The sequence below is a fragment of the Pongo pygmaeus genome, chromosome 12, assembly GCF_028885625.2.
Source record: "Pongo pygmaeus isolate AG05252 chromosome 12, NHGRI_mPonPyg2-v2.0_pri, whole genome shotgun sequence".
Lineage (NCBI taxonomy): Eukaryota > Metazoa > Chordata > Mammalia > Primates > Hominidae > Pongo > Pongo pygmaeus.
Genome location: NC_072385.2, coordinates 125,167,429 through 125,182,380, shown reverse-complemented (window position 1 = coordinate 125,182,380; position 14,952 = coordinate 125,167,429). Strand labels below are relative to the sequence as shown.

The 14,952-nt window shown below is 39.3% G+C and overlaps 1 protein-coding gene across 4 annotated transcripts in view; it reads right to left on the bottom strand.

Moving 5' to 3' along the window:
- Positions 1–1,171: 1,171 nt before the first annotated feature.
- The window catches only part of MBOAT2 (membrane bound O-acyltransferase domain containing 2), a 144,699-nt gene continuing 130,918 nt past the window's right edge, over positions 1,172–14,952 (bottom strand). For 3 of the 4 annotated variants that reach the window (XM_054474568.2, XM_054474615.2, XM_054474578.2), the window contains 5 exons: positions 11,446–11,549; positions 7,148–7,212; positions 5,592–5,724; positions 3,595–3,746; positions 1,172–1,955 (listed from right to left, as the gene is read on the bottom strand). In XM_054474568.2, the coding sequence (XP_054330543.1) occupies positions 1,730–1,955; positions 3,595–3,746; positions 5,592–5,724; positions 7,148–7,212; positions 11,446–11,549 (680 nt within the window). In that variant the 3' untranslated portion in view covers positions 1,172–1,729. Of the gene's footprint in view, positions 1,956–3,594; positions 3,747–5,271; positions 5,324–5,591; positions 5,725–7,147; positions 7,213–11,445; positions 11,550–14,952 lie in introns of those variants that run through there. The other variant, XM_054474605.2, reaches the window with a different exon arrangement.

Below are 14,952 nucleotides of genomic sequence, written 5' to 3'. Positions count from 1 at the left end.
AACACTTACTTTTAGATAAAAACAGACTAGGATATTTCTAAACTTCAAAAAAGACATATTCCCATTTTTGCTGAGACCTCAAAAGTTGCAAGTGCGTTTGCTTTTCCTTTCTTCTTTAAATGAAGTATTATATAGCATAAGCCAGATGGTTGCCTTGTCCTTAACTTCATTTGCAAATTTATTAGTGACTCCACCCCCCGAAAAAAAAAGAGAGAGAAACCCATCACAGAAAATTTGCATTTCATTGAAAATTTAAGGCAAAAAGTAAAAGTAAGTTCCATACATAGATCAAATAAAGGTGAAGTCAGAAGGCTTTGCCCCCTCCCCTCCCATAGGGCAGGAGGTACAATCTCAGGCTGAGGCTGCTCCACTGCCTGGCGTCAAATCCCACTCTTCTGCTTTCAGCTCCTGTGGCCACCACAGTCCTCTGTGGGATCGCAGGAGACGCCTAGTAATCCAAGGCAAGATTAATTGTGGTAAAAATGGCCCATAAAATAAAAGCACATTTTTCCACTTACAGAACCTAAAACTCATTTTAGTAAGAATTCACAGCAAAATTTTAATGTGAGAAGAGTCTGAAACTGAATTTATATTATTCTCAAAAAATGTCACCCAGACTCAATGACTTTTAGTTTTCATTTCCCTAGAAGTTTCCCAAATATGAATTAAATTGTCAAGGATAAGAAATGGATTAGCCAGATAGTAACCTACCTAGCGATTTCTCTTTCAAAACCTTTGAGCAACCTACCAGTATTATTTTCAAAGCCTCTAATTCCACATAATTGATGCCTGATAAACTTAACTTAGAAGTCCGAAGTATCACAAAGTCACTCGACTTTTTTTTAAGCCTCACATGATGACGCAGAGCCCTGGCATGGGGGGGAGCAGCTGCAGGGCCGCGGCTCTGCCCGTGCATTGCACCGGAGGCCACGCAGTGCTTCTTCATTCCTGCCTGCCTTCGTCACCTCTCTCTTTTAAGAAAAAGAATACGCTTAAAATATCACATTACCAAACCTCTCATTATGTTTTAAGAGATTCCTTCTGCAAGCGCTCTTTGACTGCACGAGGTAATTAAACTCTCCAGCAAAATCAGCTACCTATAATTTGGCGTCCATTACTGTTTACAGTTTCACTATGGATTGTAGTCATTTGACATACTTTAAGAAAACCCTTCAAATACTGAGATGTTTATTGCGTTTTAAAAATATCCACACTCTTAAATATCCTGTTTCAAATTCCTCCTAAAATCCTTTACAGCACACAACATCAACTACTGCAGTAGCGTTCTCACAATATTACACTTGAAAATACCATTTAGGAACAATATTTTAGGAAATAGAGGGTTTAAGGCAAGACATTCATTTGGAAAAGTTAATTTCTCTCTATCATCCAGATTGACACGATTATTTTTCCACCTCTTCAGTGCCTTGGGATACGCAACGTACATTCAGCAACAGGGCACGTGTGTGACCCTACGGACAAGTGCTGAGGTTGGGAGTGCCCACTGAAATATGGAAATATTCTTACATAAGGCGTGGCCCACGGGGACATGGCATGGGAGGGCTTGTTCACTCCATTTCCAAACTGGTGTACAGGAAATTCCTTATCTATAACTGTCCATTTCCCCCCAGTTCATTGCTTTTCCAACAAACTCAAACCCCTTGAAAAGATGCTAAGATTGGTTTCTGTTAACATCAAAAAAAAAAAACAGCCCTCCGAGCCTTCCCGATCACTGCTTTAGTGATGAATGTCTCGAGGCTATTTCTTGATTCTGATTGCAAACATTGTTTGTTGTAGAAAAACTGTTCCATCCCAGAGAATTTTCTCCTTCATCAAACTTTTTGGATTGTGAGAGCTGAACGTTTTCATGTGTATTCTTTCTTCTTTGAGTTTTTTTCACTGGCAACAACAATAATACTAAGATACCAAGAATGTGCAGGCAGTAATACCAGGAGCTAAAAGAAAAAGGGAAAAAGTTTATTAAAACTTGATAATTAATAATCCTTAATAACTGCACACTTGTCAAAATGTCACATGGCCCACCTTAGGATGTATTTGTTTATTACATTACCACATTATTCTTTTATTTTTCCCCCTCAGGAGAAGAAACCTGACAGTGTAGGCCAGTGGGTATTTACAGCACTGGATAAACCCAGGCTGATTAGAAGCCTGATTTTCTAGATAGCATATTACATTCCTTTCTAAGGGTCAGAAGGCCATGGTTAAACAGAATAAAAACAAAAAGGTACATATTAATACCAGTAGCAATCTGAAAATCTCCCCAATCCAGAGAATCAAAAGTTGAGTCAACAAAGAAAATGTGGAGATAGTTAAGACTTTTACCAGTCTGGCCTCACCTGCTATTTACTGTCTCTAAGTTACAAATATTCTAACGGAGGGGAGTGACAGAGAAGCAATATCGCTTCTTGATGGTTACTTTCATGAAGTAAAGAAAGGCCACATTATTAAAAATATTGAAAACATCATTTCTCAAATTATACAAACCAAATGTAACCTAAACTGTATCTATAGCTGTAAGTTCAAGTGATTCTGAACAAAGTACCTGGGATAGAAAATCTAACCAACAGCCCAATCACATTTTTAAACATGTACTAATTTTGTTAAAATGGAAACTGTAGCAGGACTTACCTAATGTCTTCCTGTATAATTATTGTCATATTTGATTCAATAGTTTTCTGACTACTCTGTGCTAAGTCATTCTAAATGCTAGAGTAATAAAGAATTTATAAAAGAATAAAGTTTTGATCTCTAAAATATCAGCATCTAATATGGGAGAGTGGGATTTGGTGGGCAGGGAGAGGAGATAAGTAGATGATAAAAATACAGAATTCGAGACAATTTCTATGATATACAGATCACCACAGTATCAATCAAACATAAAAGACACAGTGAAAAGGAACAAATAAAATATAATTTATTTTCCTTAGGCTGCGTGTGGTGGCTCATGCCTGTAATCCCAGCACTTTGGGAGGCCAAGGCAGGTAGATCATGAGATCAGGAGCTCAAGACCAGCCTGGCCAAGATGGTGAAACCTCATCTCTACTAAAAAAAAAAAAATACAAAAATTAGCCGGGTGTAGTGGTGGGTGCCTGTAATCCCAGCTACTTGGGAGGCTGAGGCAGAGAATTACCTGAACCTGGGAGGCAGAGGTTGCAGTGAGCCCAGATTGCACCACTGCACTCCAGCCTGGGTGACAGAGCGAGATTCCATCTCAAACAAACAAACAAAAAAAAGATAATTAATAATGCTTTGTAAATAGCTGGTTTTTTCCCCAAAGAAGTTCAGGACAATTAAGCTAACAAGTTTTTTGTTAAATTTAGGAGAGGTTTGAGGCAGTGGTTACCTAGCTGATATTTCTCTGTCTAAATCACTCATCTGAGGGTTGAGTAGTATGAGTCATTCCACAGAGAAACGCTGAGACTTGCTTAGTTCAGAATTAAAAAGTAACTAATCATTCATTTATCAGCAGGAAATGTGGCTGTGGTACTATTTTTCTATTCTATCCAATAGCAAGAAACTTTCTTTTGAAAATAAAGTTATTCCCACTGACAAAGTTTTAAGAGTAACACTTACCTGTAAAACGTGAATGACGGTTTTATAGAAAGAAGTACGAATGGCACAACTGTGTAACTTATTGCTACTTGAGTTACTATCCATGTTATAACATCATAAAATAATTTCAGTTGGGAAGGTTCAATGAAATAATGTCTAAAGTTATTTCTCATCTGAAATAAAGAAACAAAAACATTTGCTGTATCTTTAAATTAACATTACTTATGCAGTTACACTGGTGATATCAACTGTTGGAAGGATGTGGAGTGGAGTAACTGAAACTCTCCTAAGTTGCTAGTGGGAATGTACACTGCTACTATGGATAAAGTTCGTTCTAAAAAAGCGAATACACATTGTACATACTGTGTATAAAAGAGAGGGGTGGCGGATGAGGAAGTAACAGGGAAAACATAAATGACTGGTGAGTCTGGGTAAAGGGCATATAGAAGTTCTTTGCAACTTTTCTGTAGATTAGATTGTGTATTAAAATAAAAGTTTCCAAAAAAAAAGAAAAGTTTAAGACAACACTGCCTAGAGATCCTTAAATCATATTTGGTAAAATATAGTATATAAATAAAGTTTGGTTTACCTTCATCCTTAACTCTTATTTAACCTTTGCATTTGTGAAAGACAAACTTGGCTTTGCTAATGTGCAAGTACATGGTGTATTTGGGGAATGACAAGTAAATCTAATGGAAGCAGAGAATTCATTCATGCATAGATACCAGGTAATTCTAGAGAGGCAAATGGGGGAAGGGAGGAGGGCATTGGTAGAACTTGAACACCAGGTGGGGAAGAAGCCTATCCTATTCTGTCTGCAATGGGAGGGAGTTAGGTATAGTTTTTAAGCGCAAGAATGGAATGCTGAAAGCCTGTACCTCAGGACAAATGGATTTGTCATTGGTGAACAGGATGGAATCAAGAGCAGGTGACTGCCATGGCGGTGAGCTAGGCAAGAGATAGCAGAGCCTAGCCACTAAGAATTATGGGTTTTGCTAATGTCCTTCCGATGCTTAGAATGTCATTTTCTTCCCCATTATACTTCAGTCACTATTGAAATAACTTTCATCTCTCAAAGTCCAGATCCAAACACCTTCCTAATGGAGCCATCTCTAATTAACCCAACCCAAAGAGACTTCTTCCATCTCCAAACACCTATGCTACTTAGTATTTATAACACCCATGGAATCTGTCACACATGCCTTGTGATGCAGGTGTGCGTGCACACACACACATGAGTAAGGTATGTACACACACATACACCTTATCCCAAATTAGACTACAAACTACTGGAAGCTACCTTAGTTAATATTTCTTGAAATTTCCCTCATATTTCCCCAAAGTACCTCAAAATGGAATACAGTAAATATCTGCTAGTTTGTTAAATGAAGCCCTCTTACCTGTAAGTGCCATTAGCAGCTTGTTCAAACATGGTTTTTGTCATGTCACTTTCCTCTAACTGGTTTTCAAGGGCTTACACTAAACTATCCTTCTCCTTACCTCCCTCATGTCACCAACCTAATTTCTCAATTGTTTCCCAAAATATTACTCTAAGTTCTATCTAGGCAAATACTCTAAAGAACTGTGCCCACTTCCAGTGTGGCTCATCCACTGTCTTGGCCTAGCACAGCCTACTCTTCGTCTCAGAGAGGACTCAAAGGTTACAGCTTTCAGGAAACATTTCTAAAATAAACCTACCCATTCTGATCATCTTTATTTAACTCAGTTTTTATCTCTCCTTCAGAAAATTCTGTAAAGACAAAGTAACATTTTGTGAGTGCCTCCTACCTGCCGGGCACATAGAAACGTGTTTTCTCCTCACAGGAACTGGGCATGGAGCCTAGCCCGTGGTGAGCGCTCAGCAAACATGCACACAGTTACACACCTCGCTTCTAGTGGAAAGGACAATACTGACCATGGCCAAGGAAAGAGGGTCTACCTTGTAAGAGAGATGTACTCAGCCTTTTTAACAGTTCAAGTGGACCATTGAATTGTAAAATAAAATTCTTGATACTTACAGCTCGTGCTGCTAATGTCATTAACACCCCTGTTAGAAACGTTAGATAATATCCTGGGTATACCCCGTGCCAAATGGCAGAGAGAATGAACGTCTGGATAGTTGGAATGAAGGAGGTTCGTTCATAACACACCCTAGAAACCATGAAAAACATGGAGAGCCAAGTGGAGTGAGTGACCCGAGTTTACAAAGCCTGCAACGATCATTCTTTTATTACCTGACAGGATTTAGGGTAACTAGAAAAACAAATACAACTTATCTTAGGCAATCACTTCTCTATGATCTCAGGGAGGCTATAGCTATTAAGTGTCAAATTTAGGAACATAAAGTTAATTCTCATCTTCTTACTGGTATATACAGTAACTTAAATGATCATTTCTAATATTCGGGAGTCTATACAATTTACAAAAAGAGTAAGGTTGCTTTTATCCTACATTATTTTATTTTAAAAAAATCAATAACTTTCAACTGACCTAATAACTACTCTTTCTGGCAGATAGACAGTGCTTAGTCTACAGTTTTTCTATGACAGGGATAGAGAATTCAGCTGAAAATAAAGTTTCCCTAAGGTATCAAATTTAAATTATAACAATAACAAAAAATAACACAACAGATTAGCTCAGAGGATCTGCAGCCACTGGGGAGACTGCCAGGCACTGTGAAGAGATGACAGCGTATGCTAGCCATCTCAAGGGATAAAGATGTTTAATTTGTCATTTAAAAAAGGACACTATAAAAAAAGTCTGCTTAGCACTCTATCATTATAAGGGCCGTTTTTTATGAAGTAAATTCAAGATAGGGCAATGTGCTCACAGGGATGATAAGAGAACCCCTGGGAGAGTGTGCTGTTCCCCAGCTCTGTCCTTCGCACCTGTTATTCCACCCAGGCTGGCTTGCCTCTACCTTACCCTGTTCACAAGACACACTCCTGACACAAACCTCAGCTCAAGCACCCACACTTCCAGGAAGTTCTTCCTGCATCCCTCTGTGCCCTCGCTGTTCCTGCTTTCTCTCTCCTCATCCTCACCACGGGGAACAGCACGTGTCTGATTACACCACCGTGTCTTTAACAAAATTGCGAACCCTTTCACTTTCAGGAGCTGAGTCTTTTTATCTTACTCATCTTTGTTTCCCTTGCCTAACAAATAAAGATTTGTTGAATTGAAATATTTAAAATCGGGACTGTTCTGGAGTACCCAGGCATAGGTACTGTGCTTATGCAGGCACTTGTTAATTTAAACCACATCTCTAATGAACACAATCAGGAGCTGCAAAGGAGGATACTGGTGACCTCTGACATTGGCAGAGGCCTTTAAAGGAGGCTGAGAGGGCAGGATAGCTGCACCTGTAGGATAGCTGCATTCGTGACTCAAGCCAAAATAGTTCTCATTCGATTATGTCTTGCTTAGGAGGAGGCTAACAGTGTTTCCCAGCTGACACTGAGGTCACAATGTCACTCAACATAGTCAATTTAATCAAGAACCTGAACTCAATGAAGCTCAACCTCAAGAACTAGATGCCAAAGCACATCTAAAGATTGTTTTTGAAGGAACGCACCTTTTCAGCCAAAGAGCTGTCTGAATATTCCAATTATCAAGAAACATCTTGAAACTTGTTGACATCTGAAAAAAAAGGAAACTTTTTTCTTTGTGTCACAAAATAATGAAGCTTTAAATATAAGTAATAATATATTATTATGCTAAAAAATAAAAACAAAAATTACTTAACATCGATGGTAGTATAGTGATTTCTCTTTCCTTAATCTTGTTTTTCTAATGTGGTAACATCATTCTACATAAGACAAGTTTATTTATTGTTGGGAACATCTATGAGGTGATGGATTATCACCATTTTCTCCTGTATGTTAACATTTACAAGGGATGTCAACAATTCTTCCAAATAAATTCCTGAGAATGTGTACAAATGCCTTTCGATGGCCTCCCTCTCACACTGAAAACTGGGGCTCCCACCTCATTACCTTCTTCCCGCCAAGCTCCGCCATGGTCCTGGGTGAAGCAGACATCCACCGCGACATCCTGCCCTGCCATCGTCTCTCGGTGCCCTGGCTACTCTCAATTCTGGCGCTGCCTGGCTGTGCTGCCCCTGAAAGAGTGGATCTGCACACCCAGATCTCACAGGGCATCCCCCACCTTCCCAGCTTCCTCTCTCAAGTTACTCCCACTAAAGCTATTCTTTGATCTCAGAGGGGGCCTTTCGTCTCCCACCCTTTCTACTTTTATCCTATGTAACTCTCTCCTCCTCTGGTCTTCACTTCTGACCATTTTAGATTTTGTGTTCCCTTATGTAAATTACTACTCTTATGTCAGAATCTTCAATGCTTTTGTTTCTTTTTCCTTTCCATTCACCTCCCTATTAAAACCCTAATTCCAGATCAACCACACTGTCCACTTTCCCCACTGGTAACATTTGCGCGCTGAGTGCAGAGTATTACCACATTTCAGACCTTTGTCTTAAGTTCATGGTTCTCCACCACTACTGAGCCCTCAATCTACAATCCTGTTTTCCTAGACAGTTCCTTCTCCTCTTCCTGAAAAAAGCTACTGGACTGAACTATTTGAAATTTTCTTTTCTCTTTTTTTTAAAATAAAGTCAAGAAGAGGTAAGTGTCAGCAATTTCGCATGATTCAACCTAATACCCCATCTATATCTCTGGTCCTATCACCTCCTTTCTCCCTCACAACAGGTAAGTTGGCCGCCTACTTTACAGAGATGATATAAAATCATCAGACTCCAAATTCTCACCATCGAACTACACACTCAGCTGCACACACACTTATCCTGTCCTCCTTCCTGTCTTTATAACAGGAGAAGTGGTCCTTCTCCTTTAGGGCCAATGTCTCCACTTCCATCTTCTCTGGGACTTCAATCAATAGGTCTCTCTCCTTCAGACTGTAGGAGAAGCTTCACACTCTGCCCTCCAAATAGTCTCCTAATCAGTAAACATGTTTTAATCTCTCCATTTTAAAACAAAATTAAACAAACAGCTCTCCTCAATTCCCTGTTCCCCTCAGCTACTGCCCTATTTCTACTCTCTTCCCTTTATGGGGAATGAACTCCTAGGAGTTGTGTAATCTGGCCTTTATGAATCTGAATCCCTTTCCTGAAACTGCTGTTCATAAAACCATAAACAAGGATGGGCACGGTGGCTCATGCCAGTAATCCCAGCCCTTTGGGAGGCCGAGGTGGGTGGATCACCTGAAGTCACGAGTTCGAGACTAGCCTGGCCGCCAACAAGGTGAAAAGCCGTCTCTGCTAAAAATACAAACATTGGCCAGGTGTGGTGGCAGGCGCCTGGAATCCCAGTTACTCAGGAGGCTGAGGAAGGAGAATCGCTTGAACCCGGCAGGCAGAGGTTGTAGTGAACCGAAATCGCGCCACCACATTCCAGCCTGGGCAACAGAGTGAGACTTTGTCTCAAATAAATAAATAAATAAATAAATAAATAAATAAATAAATAATAAAGGCATTTGTGTCCTTCTCTTACTTGGTATCTTAGTGGCACTTAGCATTGATGACCATTTTTTCCTTCAGAAAAATTAACTCCTTTCTTTACCTTTTCTCATGCCATGCACTCTCAGCAGGGGTGATATCGCTCCCAGGAGATGAAAATTGGTTCTTAAGGGGCAAAAATATCTTTTTTTATGTATAAAGAACATATATACATATAGTAGTGTATCAACAGGTATATAGATATACAATGTATCTGTGGTATTAAAATCTCAGGGGGGAATTATTAGGAAAAGAGTGTCTTAAAAGTCCCCTTAAGGTGTTAATAATAAAAGGTTAGAAACACTGCTATATCCATCATTCAACTTCAACAATGATCAATTTTTCCCTCTCCTTCTCCATTTTTATTGCCAACATTGTTGTTAAGAATATTTCAAAGCAAATACCAGACTTATTTCACCTGCAATTAGTTCAGAATATGTCCAATAAATAAAGACTTTTTAAAAGACCATGATCAGACAAAATTAATAATTCCTCAACATCATCTAATCCCCCTTTGTATTCAAATATTCCTGATTGTTTAGAAAAGTCTTTTCCAGTTGGTTTGGTCAATCAGCATCCCAAAAAAGTTCATACAGTGCATTTGGCCAAAGCCTCTTTTAATCTGTAATAGCTTGGGTCATATGTCCCATAGAACTCACTTTTGATCTGATCTGGTGTTTAACTTATTCTCTATACTCCACATCCTCTCTAAATTTAGAAGTATCTAGAAATCTGATTCAGATTTGGTTATCTCAGCACACTTCAGTGATGGCCTGCATTTCTTATGGCATCCCATCTCGGGCACTTACTGCCTGACTGCCCACTTTTAGCAACATTAGGGCTTATCAGAGGATCCAGCTTGACCTCTTCACCTCAAGTTTTAGTAATCTCTCCTATTTGGAATGTTGGAATGATCCTTTTCACAGGCTGGCAAAACAATGGTTTTCCTTTTTTTTTTTTTTTTTTTTTTGAGACAGGGTTTTGCTGTGTCACCCAGGCTACAGTGCAAGTGGCACGATCACGGCTCACTGCAGCCTGCTGAGTAGCTGGGTCTACAGGTGCTCACCACCATGCCCAGCTAGTTTTTGTATTTTTTGTAGAGATGGGGTTTTGCCATGTTGCCCAGGCTGGTCTCAAACTCCTGAACTCAAATGATCTGCCTGCCTCGGCCTCCCAAAGTGCTGGGATTACAGGTGTGAGCCACAGTGCCCTGATGGTTTTCTCCTTTTTTCTTTCTGGCTACTCCTGAATTCCTTTGCCCAGCCTCTCAGTACTGGTGCTCTTTTAGACACTCTCACCTCTTCTGATTCTCTCTTCCAGGGCCTGAACTGCCACATGCTGATAGTTCCCAGATTTCACTCTCAAGCTCAGGTGCCTCTGCTGAGTGTCTGACCATGATCGGCCTGGTGGACAACTCACTAAGCCTGTGATTTGAAGATATTACCTGTCCCTTCAAACTCATGTCTATTCTCCATTCCTTATCTAAGTGGAAGGTATCACCATAAACCTAGTTGTTTAAACCAGATTTCTGGGCCTGATTCATAACTCATTCTCTCTTGCTGATCCCAATTTATCACCAAGTTCTGTTGAGTCTCTTAACGCAGCTCTCCAATATATTTACGTGTTTCTAGCCCCACTGGCAGTATACGGTTTAGGTTACCATCATCTTGGATTAACAAAACATCCTCCTAACAGAGCTCTCTGCCTCTTGAGGGAAATACATTCTACATGCCAGATCCTTCTAAAACACCTATATGATCACCTCACTTGGCTACACATATAATCCATCCACAGTGCCCCATTGCTCTTGTAAGAAAGACCAAAACTCCTAATATGGCCTGTAAGAATGTGGCTGCCTGGCCTCCACTTCCCCAGTCTCATCCTTCATGACTCCCTAAACTATGAACCAACACGAGCTGCACAGCTCTCAGCCCCCAGGCTGCTCCCTCTACTTGGAGTGTCCGGCTGTCTCTTACTTCTTTGGGACTCAGCTTAAGCATCATTTTCTTTAGGACCCTCTTCCCCCAAACACCTCAACTAACCTGGATTCCTATTTCATGAATACCCACATGCCTTACCCCTCTCTGATCACCACCTATTTTACCTTATTCTGTAACCTCTGGGAAACTAAAGCTCCATGAGGGCCTGAATTGTACCTATCTTATTCACTGTCTCCAGTGTCCAGGTCACATAGTTGACAACCAATATGTATTGGTTAAATGAAAGAATGAATGTTAATATTAAAAAACCTTCAATACCACTCCTAGGACATCACACCATAACTTATGAAAGCAAACTATGGTACTTAAAGTATATAGTAACTAACTTCTTAATGATTGACTCACCTCTATTTGTTGAATTCTCAAATTGGAAATTAAGTCCCAGCGAGCTGCTCCATTTTTGTCATACCCTCTGAAACCAAAGCCTGCGGCATTATTAATGGCATCAGCTATAGAAAACAAAATTTAAAAAAAAGTATTAAGAATCTCTATAACAATCTACCATATTCTCCCAGAAGGTATGTGTTATTATATCTTTTATTCTTAAACAGTAAAAGTAGATTTATTCTGATTTTTAAGTCAGAAACAACATCACATACAATGAAAATAACACATTCAGGACAATTTGGTTAGTCAGTAATACATGAGACATCATGCATGAGTTGGGGGCGGGTGGAGTTTAAAAGCTGCTGAGGACCAATAGGTGAAGGTGAAGACTCGAACAGGAAACGCTCCCCAACATTAGCTGTGCCACTGGAACACAGCAGAGTATGCTCAACCAGCTGCCAGGAAGTTGCTAAGGGGATGTTTTTGCTCTGGGACCACCATGTTCTTTTTATTCATATATTTGAAGTTTACTATAAACAATAATATGTAAGTGAGGGATAATATTTTCCTTCCATTTTTTTTCTTTCTTGGTTCACCAGAACCTATTCTGTGTATATGTCTCTAGAATTTTTAAAAATAGAGACAGGGTCTCCCTGTGTCACTGCCCAGGCTGGAGTGGCACGATTATAGCTCACTGCAGCCTTGAACTCTTGGGCTCAAGCAATCCTCCTGCCTCAGCCTCCTGAGTAGCTGGGACTGCAGGTGCACATCATCATGCCTAATTTTTTTTTTTTTTTTTGGTAGAGATAGGGGTCCCACTATGTTGCCAAGGCTGGTCTCGAACTCCTGGCCTCAGGCCATCTTCCCACCTTGGCCTCCCAAAGTGCTGGCATTTCAGGTAAGAGCAACCGCACACGACCCAGAATTTGTTTTCTAATCCTTTTCATCACAATGCTCGATTAGTCATTTTTGCTTTATGTACATGCTTAAGCTACAAAGAAAATTTCTGCCTCAAATGAGCCCTTTTCCAATCAACTGGAAAATTGTTCATGCTATTTGTATCATGACCAAACAAAAAACAAACAGAAATCCATCAAAGCCCAGCAAAATAATATGCCTATACAGACATGTATCCTTAAATTGTTTTATTGTTTATTAGTGCTTTCTAGTACATCAAACAAGATCCTTTAAAAATTACACTTTGGGGGAAAAGAATAAACAAGATTTACTCCTCTGTCAGGTTTAATGAGGTCAGCCGCCTTTGTTCAATTCACATAAATATGAGCCTATAAGGTAAGCCTGTTAGCATAGGAACGTATTCAACAGAATTAAAAATCTATTAACCACATGGGCAGCACACCCATACAAATGGCGGCTGGGGAACTCCTTCCCTCCCTCATGGTTGCCACCACTTCTGATTTGTTCATGTATTCATCCTCTCCATCTTTTTCAGCCTACTGTGATTTAAGAGCAATGAAACTCCTAAGCCACCACTTCTGATTTGTTCATGTATTCATCCTCTCCATCTTTTTCAGCCTACTGTGATTTAAGAGCAATGAAACTCCTAACCAACTTCACATTTGACAACAAGATTGGCCCAGGGTATGGTCAACAGCAACGAAACAAGAAGAGAACTGGGGATATCAAACTGCAGGAGTCCACCTTCCATGTTCCCCTGCCCCTCAGTCTCCCACCACAGACCCTGCCTAATCTTTACCTCAGGTAATGTAACTCCTGAGAGAGCTTCCAAGTTGTCATTATATAGAGATATTCCAAATAACTGACCATTAACATCAATTTAAACTTTAATCTGTCCCTACATGGACTAAATGTTTTTCAAACTTGAGTTAAAGGGAAAAAAACTGCTCAGATCCCAATAAATCATTTTTTTGAGGTGATAAGGAGAAGAGGGCAGGGCCACAGCGCTATGGAGATGAGAAGCCTGATTCCCATTTTGAGAACCCTGAATTAAAGAATTAAATATAGTCTGCCTAGCCACTAGTATCCATGAAATTATAATTTGAAAAATGTACATGTGGATACAAAAATCAGAAAGTAACTGTCCATATGATCCAGAATACATTTATACTATTTTTATAAATTATTAATAAAATACAAAAACAGAATTTTGGAACTCTTGGACTTCCCAAAAAACAGATTTTGGGACCTCCAGAGATCATTAAACTCCAATTTTACAACCAAATGGACAATTACAAAAAGGTAACGGGGGAGGAGATGAACGTGGGCACATGCATGCTGAGCCTCAGCTTGCTTCTCCACTGACAGAGTTGAAACCTGAACCTGAGGGCTGAACCATTACCAGGAACTCAACCATTACTTGTGTTAAGACAGTACAGACATAGTATAAATATTTATTGAATGGAATAACTTTATTGCCTTACAGCTAAAAATTCTTTAAATTCTTTAAATATAGTTCAATTTCAAATTGTCATTGATATATATTCTATATATGATTATTTCTTTAAGGAAGAATCAGGGAAAAGGAATTAACTCACCTTTGGTTCACAAATATGTAAAAATGCACAAGATTCATTTTTCAAACCAAATATTGGGGTTGGAGGATCAGAAGTACCCTAAGAATCATTTTAATTGTCATAATTGCAAATAAAAAATAAATGATAATTTTTTTTTTTTTTTGAGGCAGGATCTCACTCTGTTACCCAGGCTGGAGTGTAATGATGTGATCACAGCTCACTGCAGCCTCAACTTCCCTGGCTAAAGCGGTACTCCCACCTCAGACTCCTGAGTAGCTAGGACCACAGGTGTGCAACACCACACCTGGCTAATTTTAAAAAAATTTTTTGAAGAGATGGGGTCTCACCATGTTGCTCAGGCTGGTCTCAAACTCCTGGCTTCAAGTCATCCTCCTTCCTCAGCCTCCCAACAAGCTGGGATTACAGGTGTGAGCCACTGTGCCCGGCCTAATGATAAATCTTGTATATTTTTACATATTTACAGAGATCTTGTGATTTTTCTCAAAAGCCTTATAAATTCAATGACCTCGTTCTATTGATAAGATTTTCAACAATTAGATGTCCAACCGAATCCAAAAACATGCAGAACTCTCATATTCTATAAATCTAGTGATTCAACCAATAGATCAGAATTCTTATAAAACCCTAAAAATATCAGGTTTGTTTAGGAAGGTTCTCAGTCTCAATTTAAAGTCAGAATTTAAGTAGTGCAGGAATTTAATTCGGTATTATTGATGTCTAAATTTGGCTACAATAAAAATGTTCAATCCTTAAAGAAATCTTAGATTAAAATCCATAAGGTAACAAATTGTATTTTAATTGGCCATTAACTCACCGGGTTAAAGCAACTTTTAATGATGCTATTGTGCACAGCTGTATGATGAAAGACTGAAAATAATGAATCCAGCCCCAAACTGTATTTCATTGTAATCAAAATAAAACCGACAGTAAAATGCTAATCCTCAGAGGCCTAATTATTGGCTGATGTGTTTCTTTGTGCATTCATTCAAATATTTGTTGAGTAACAAAT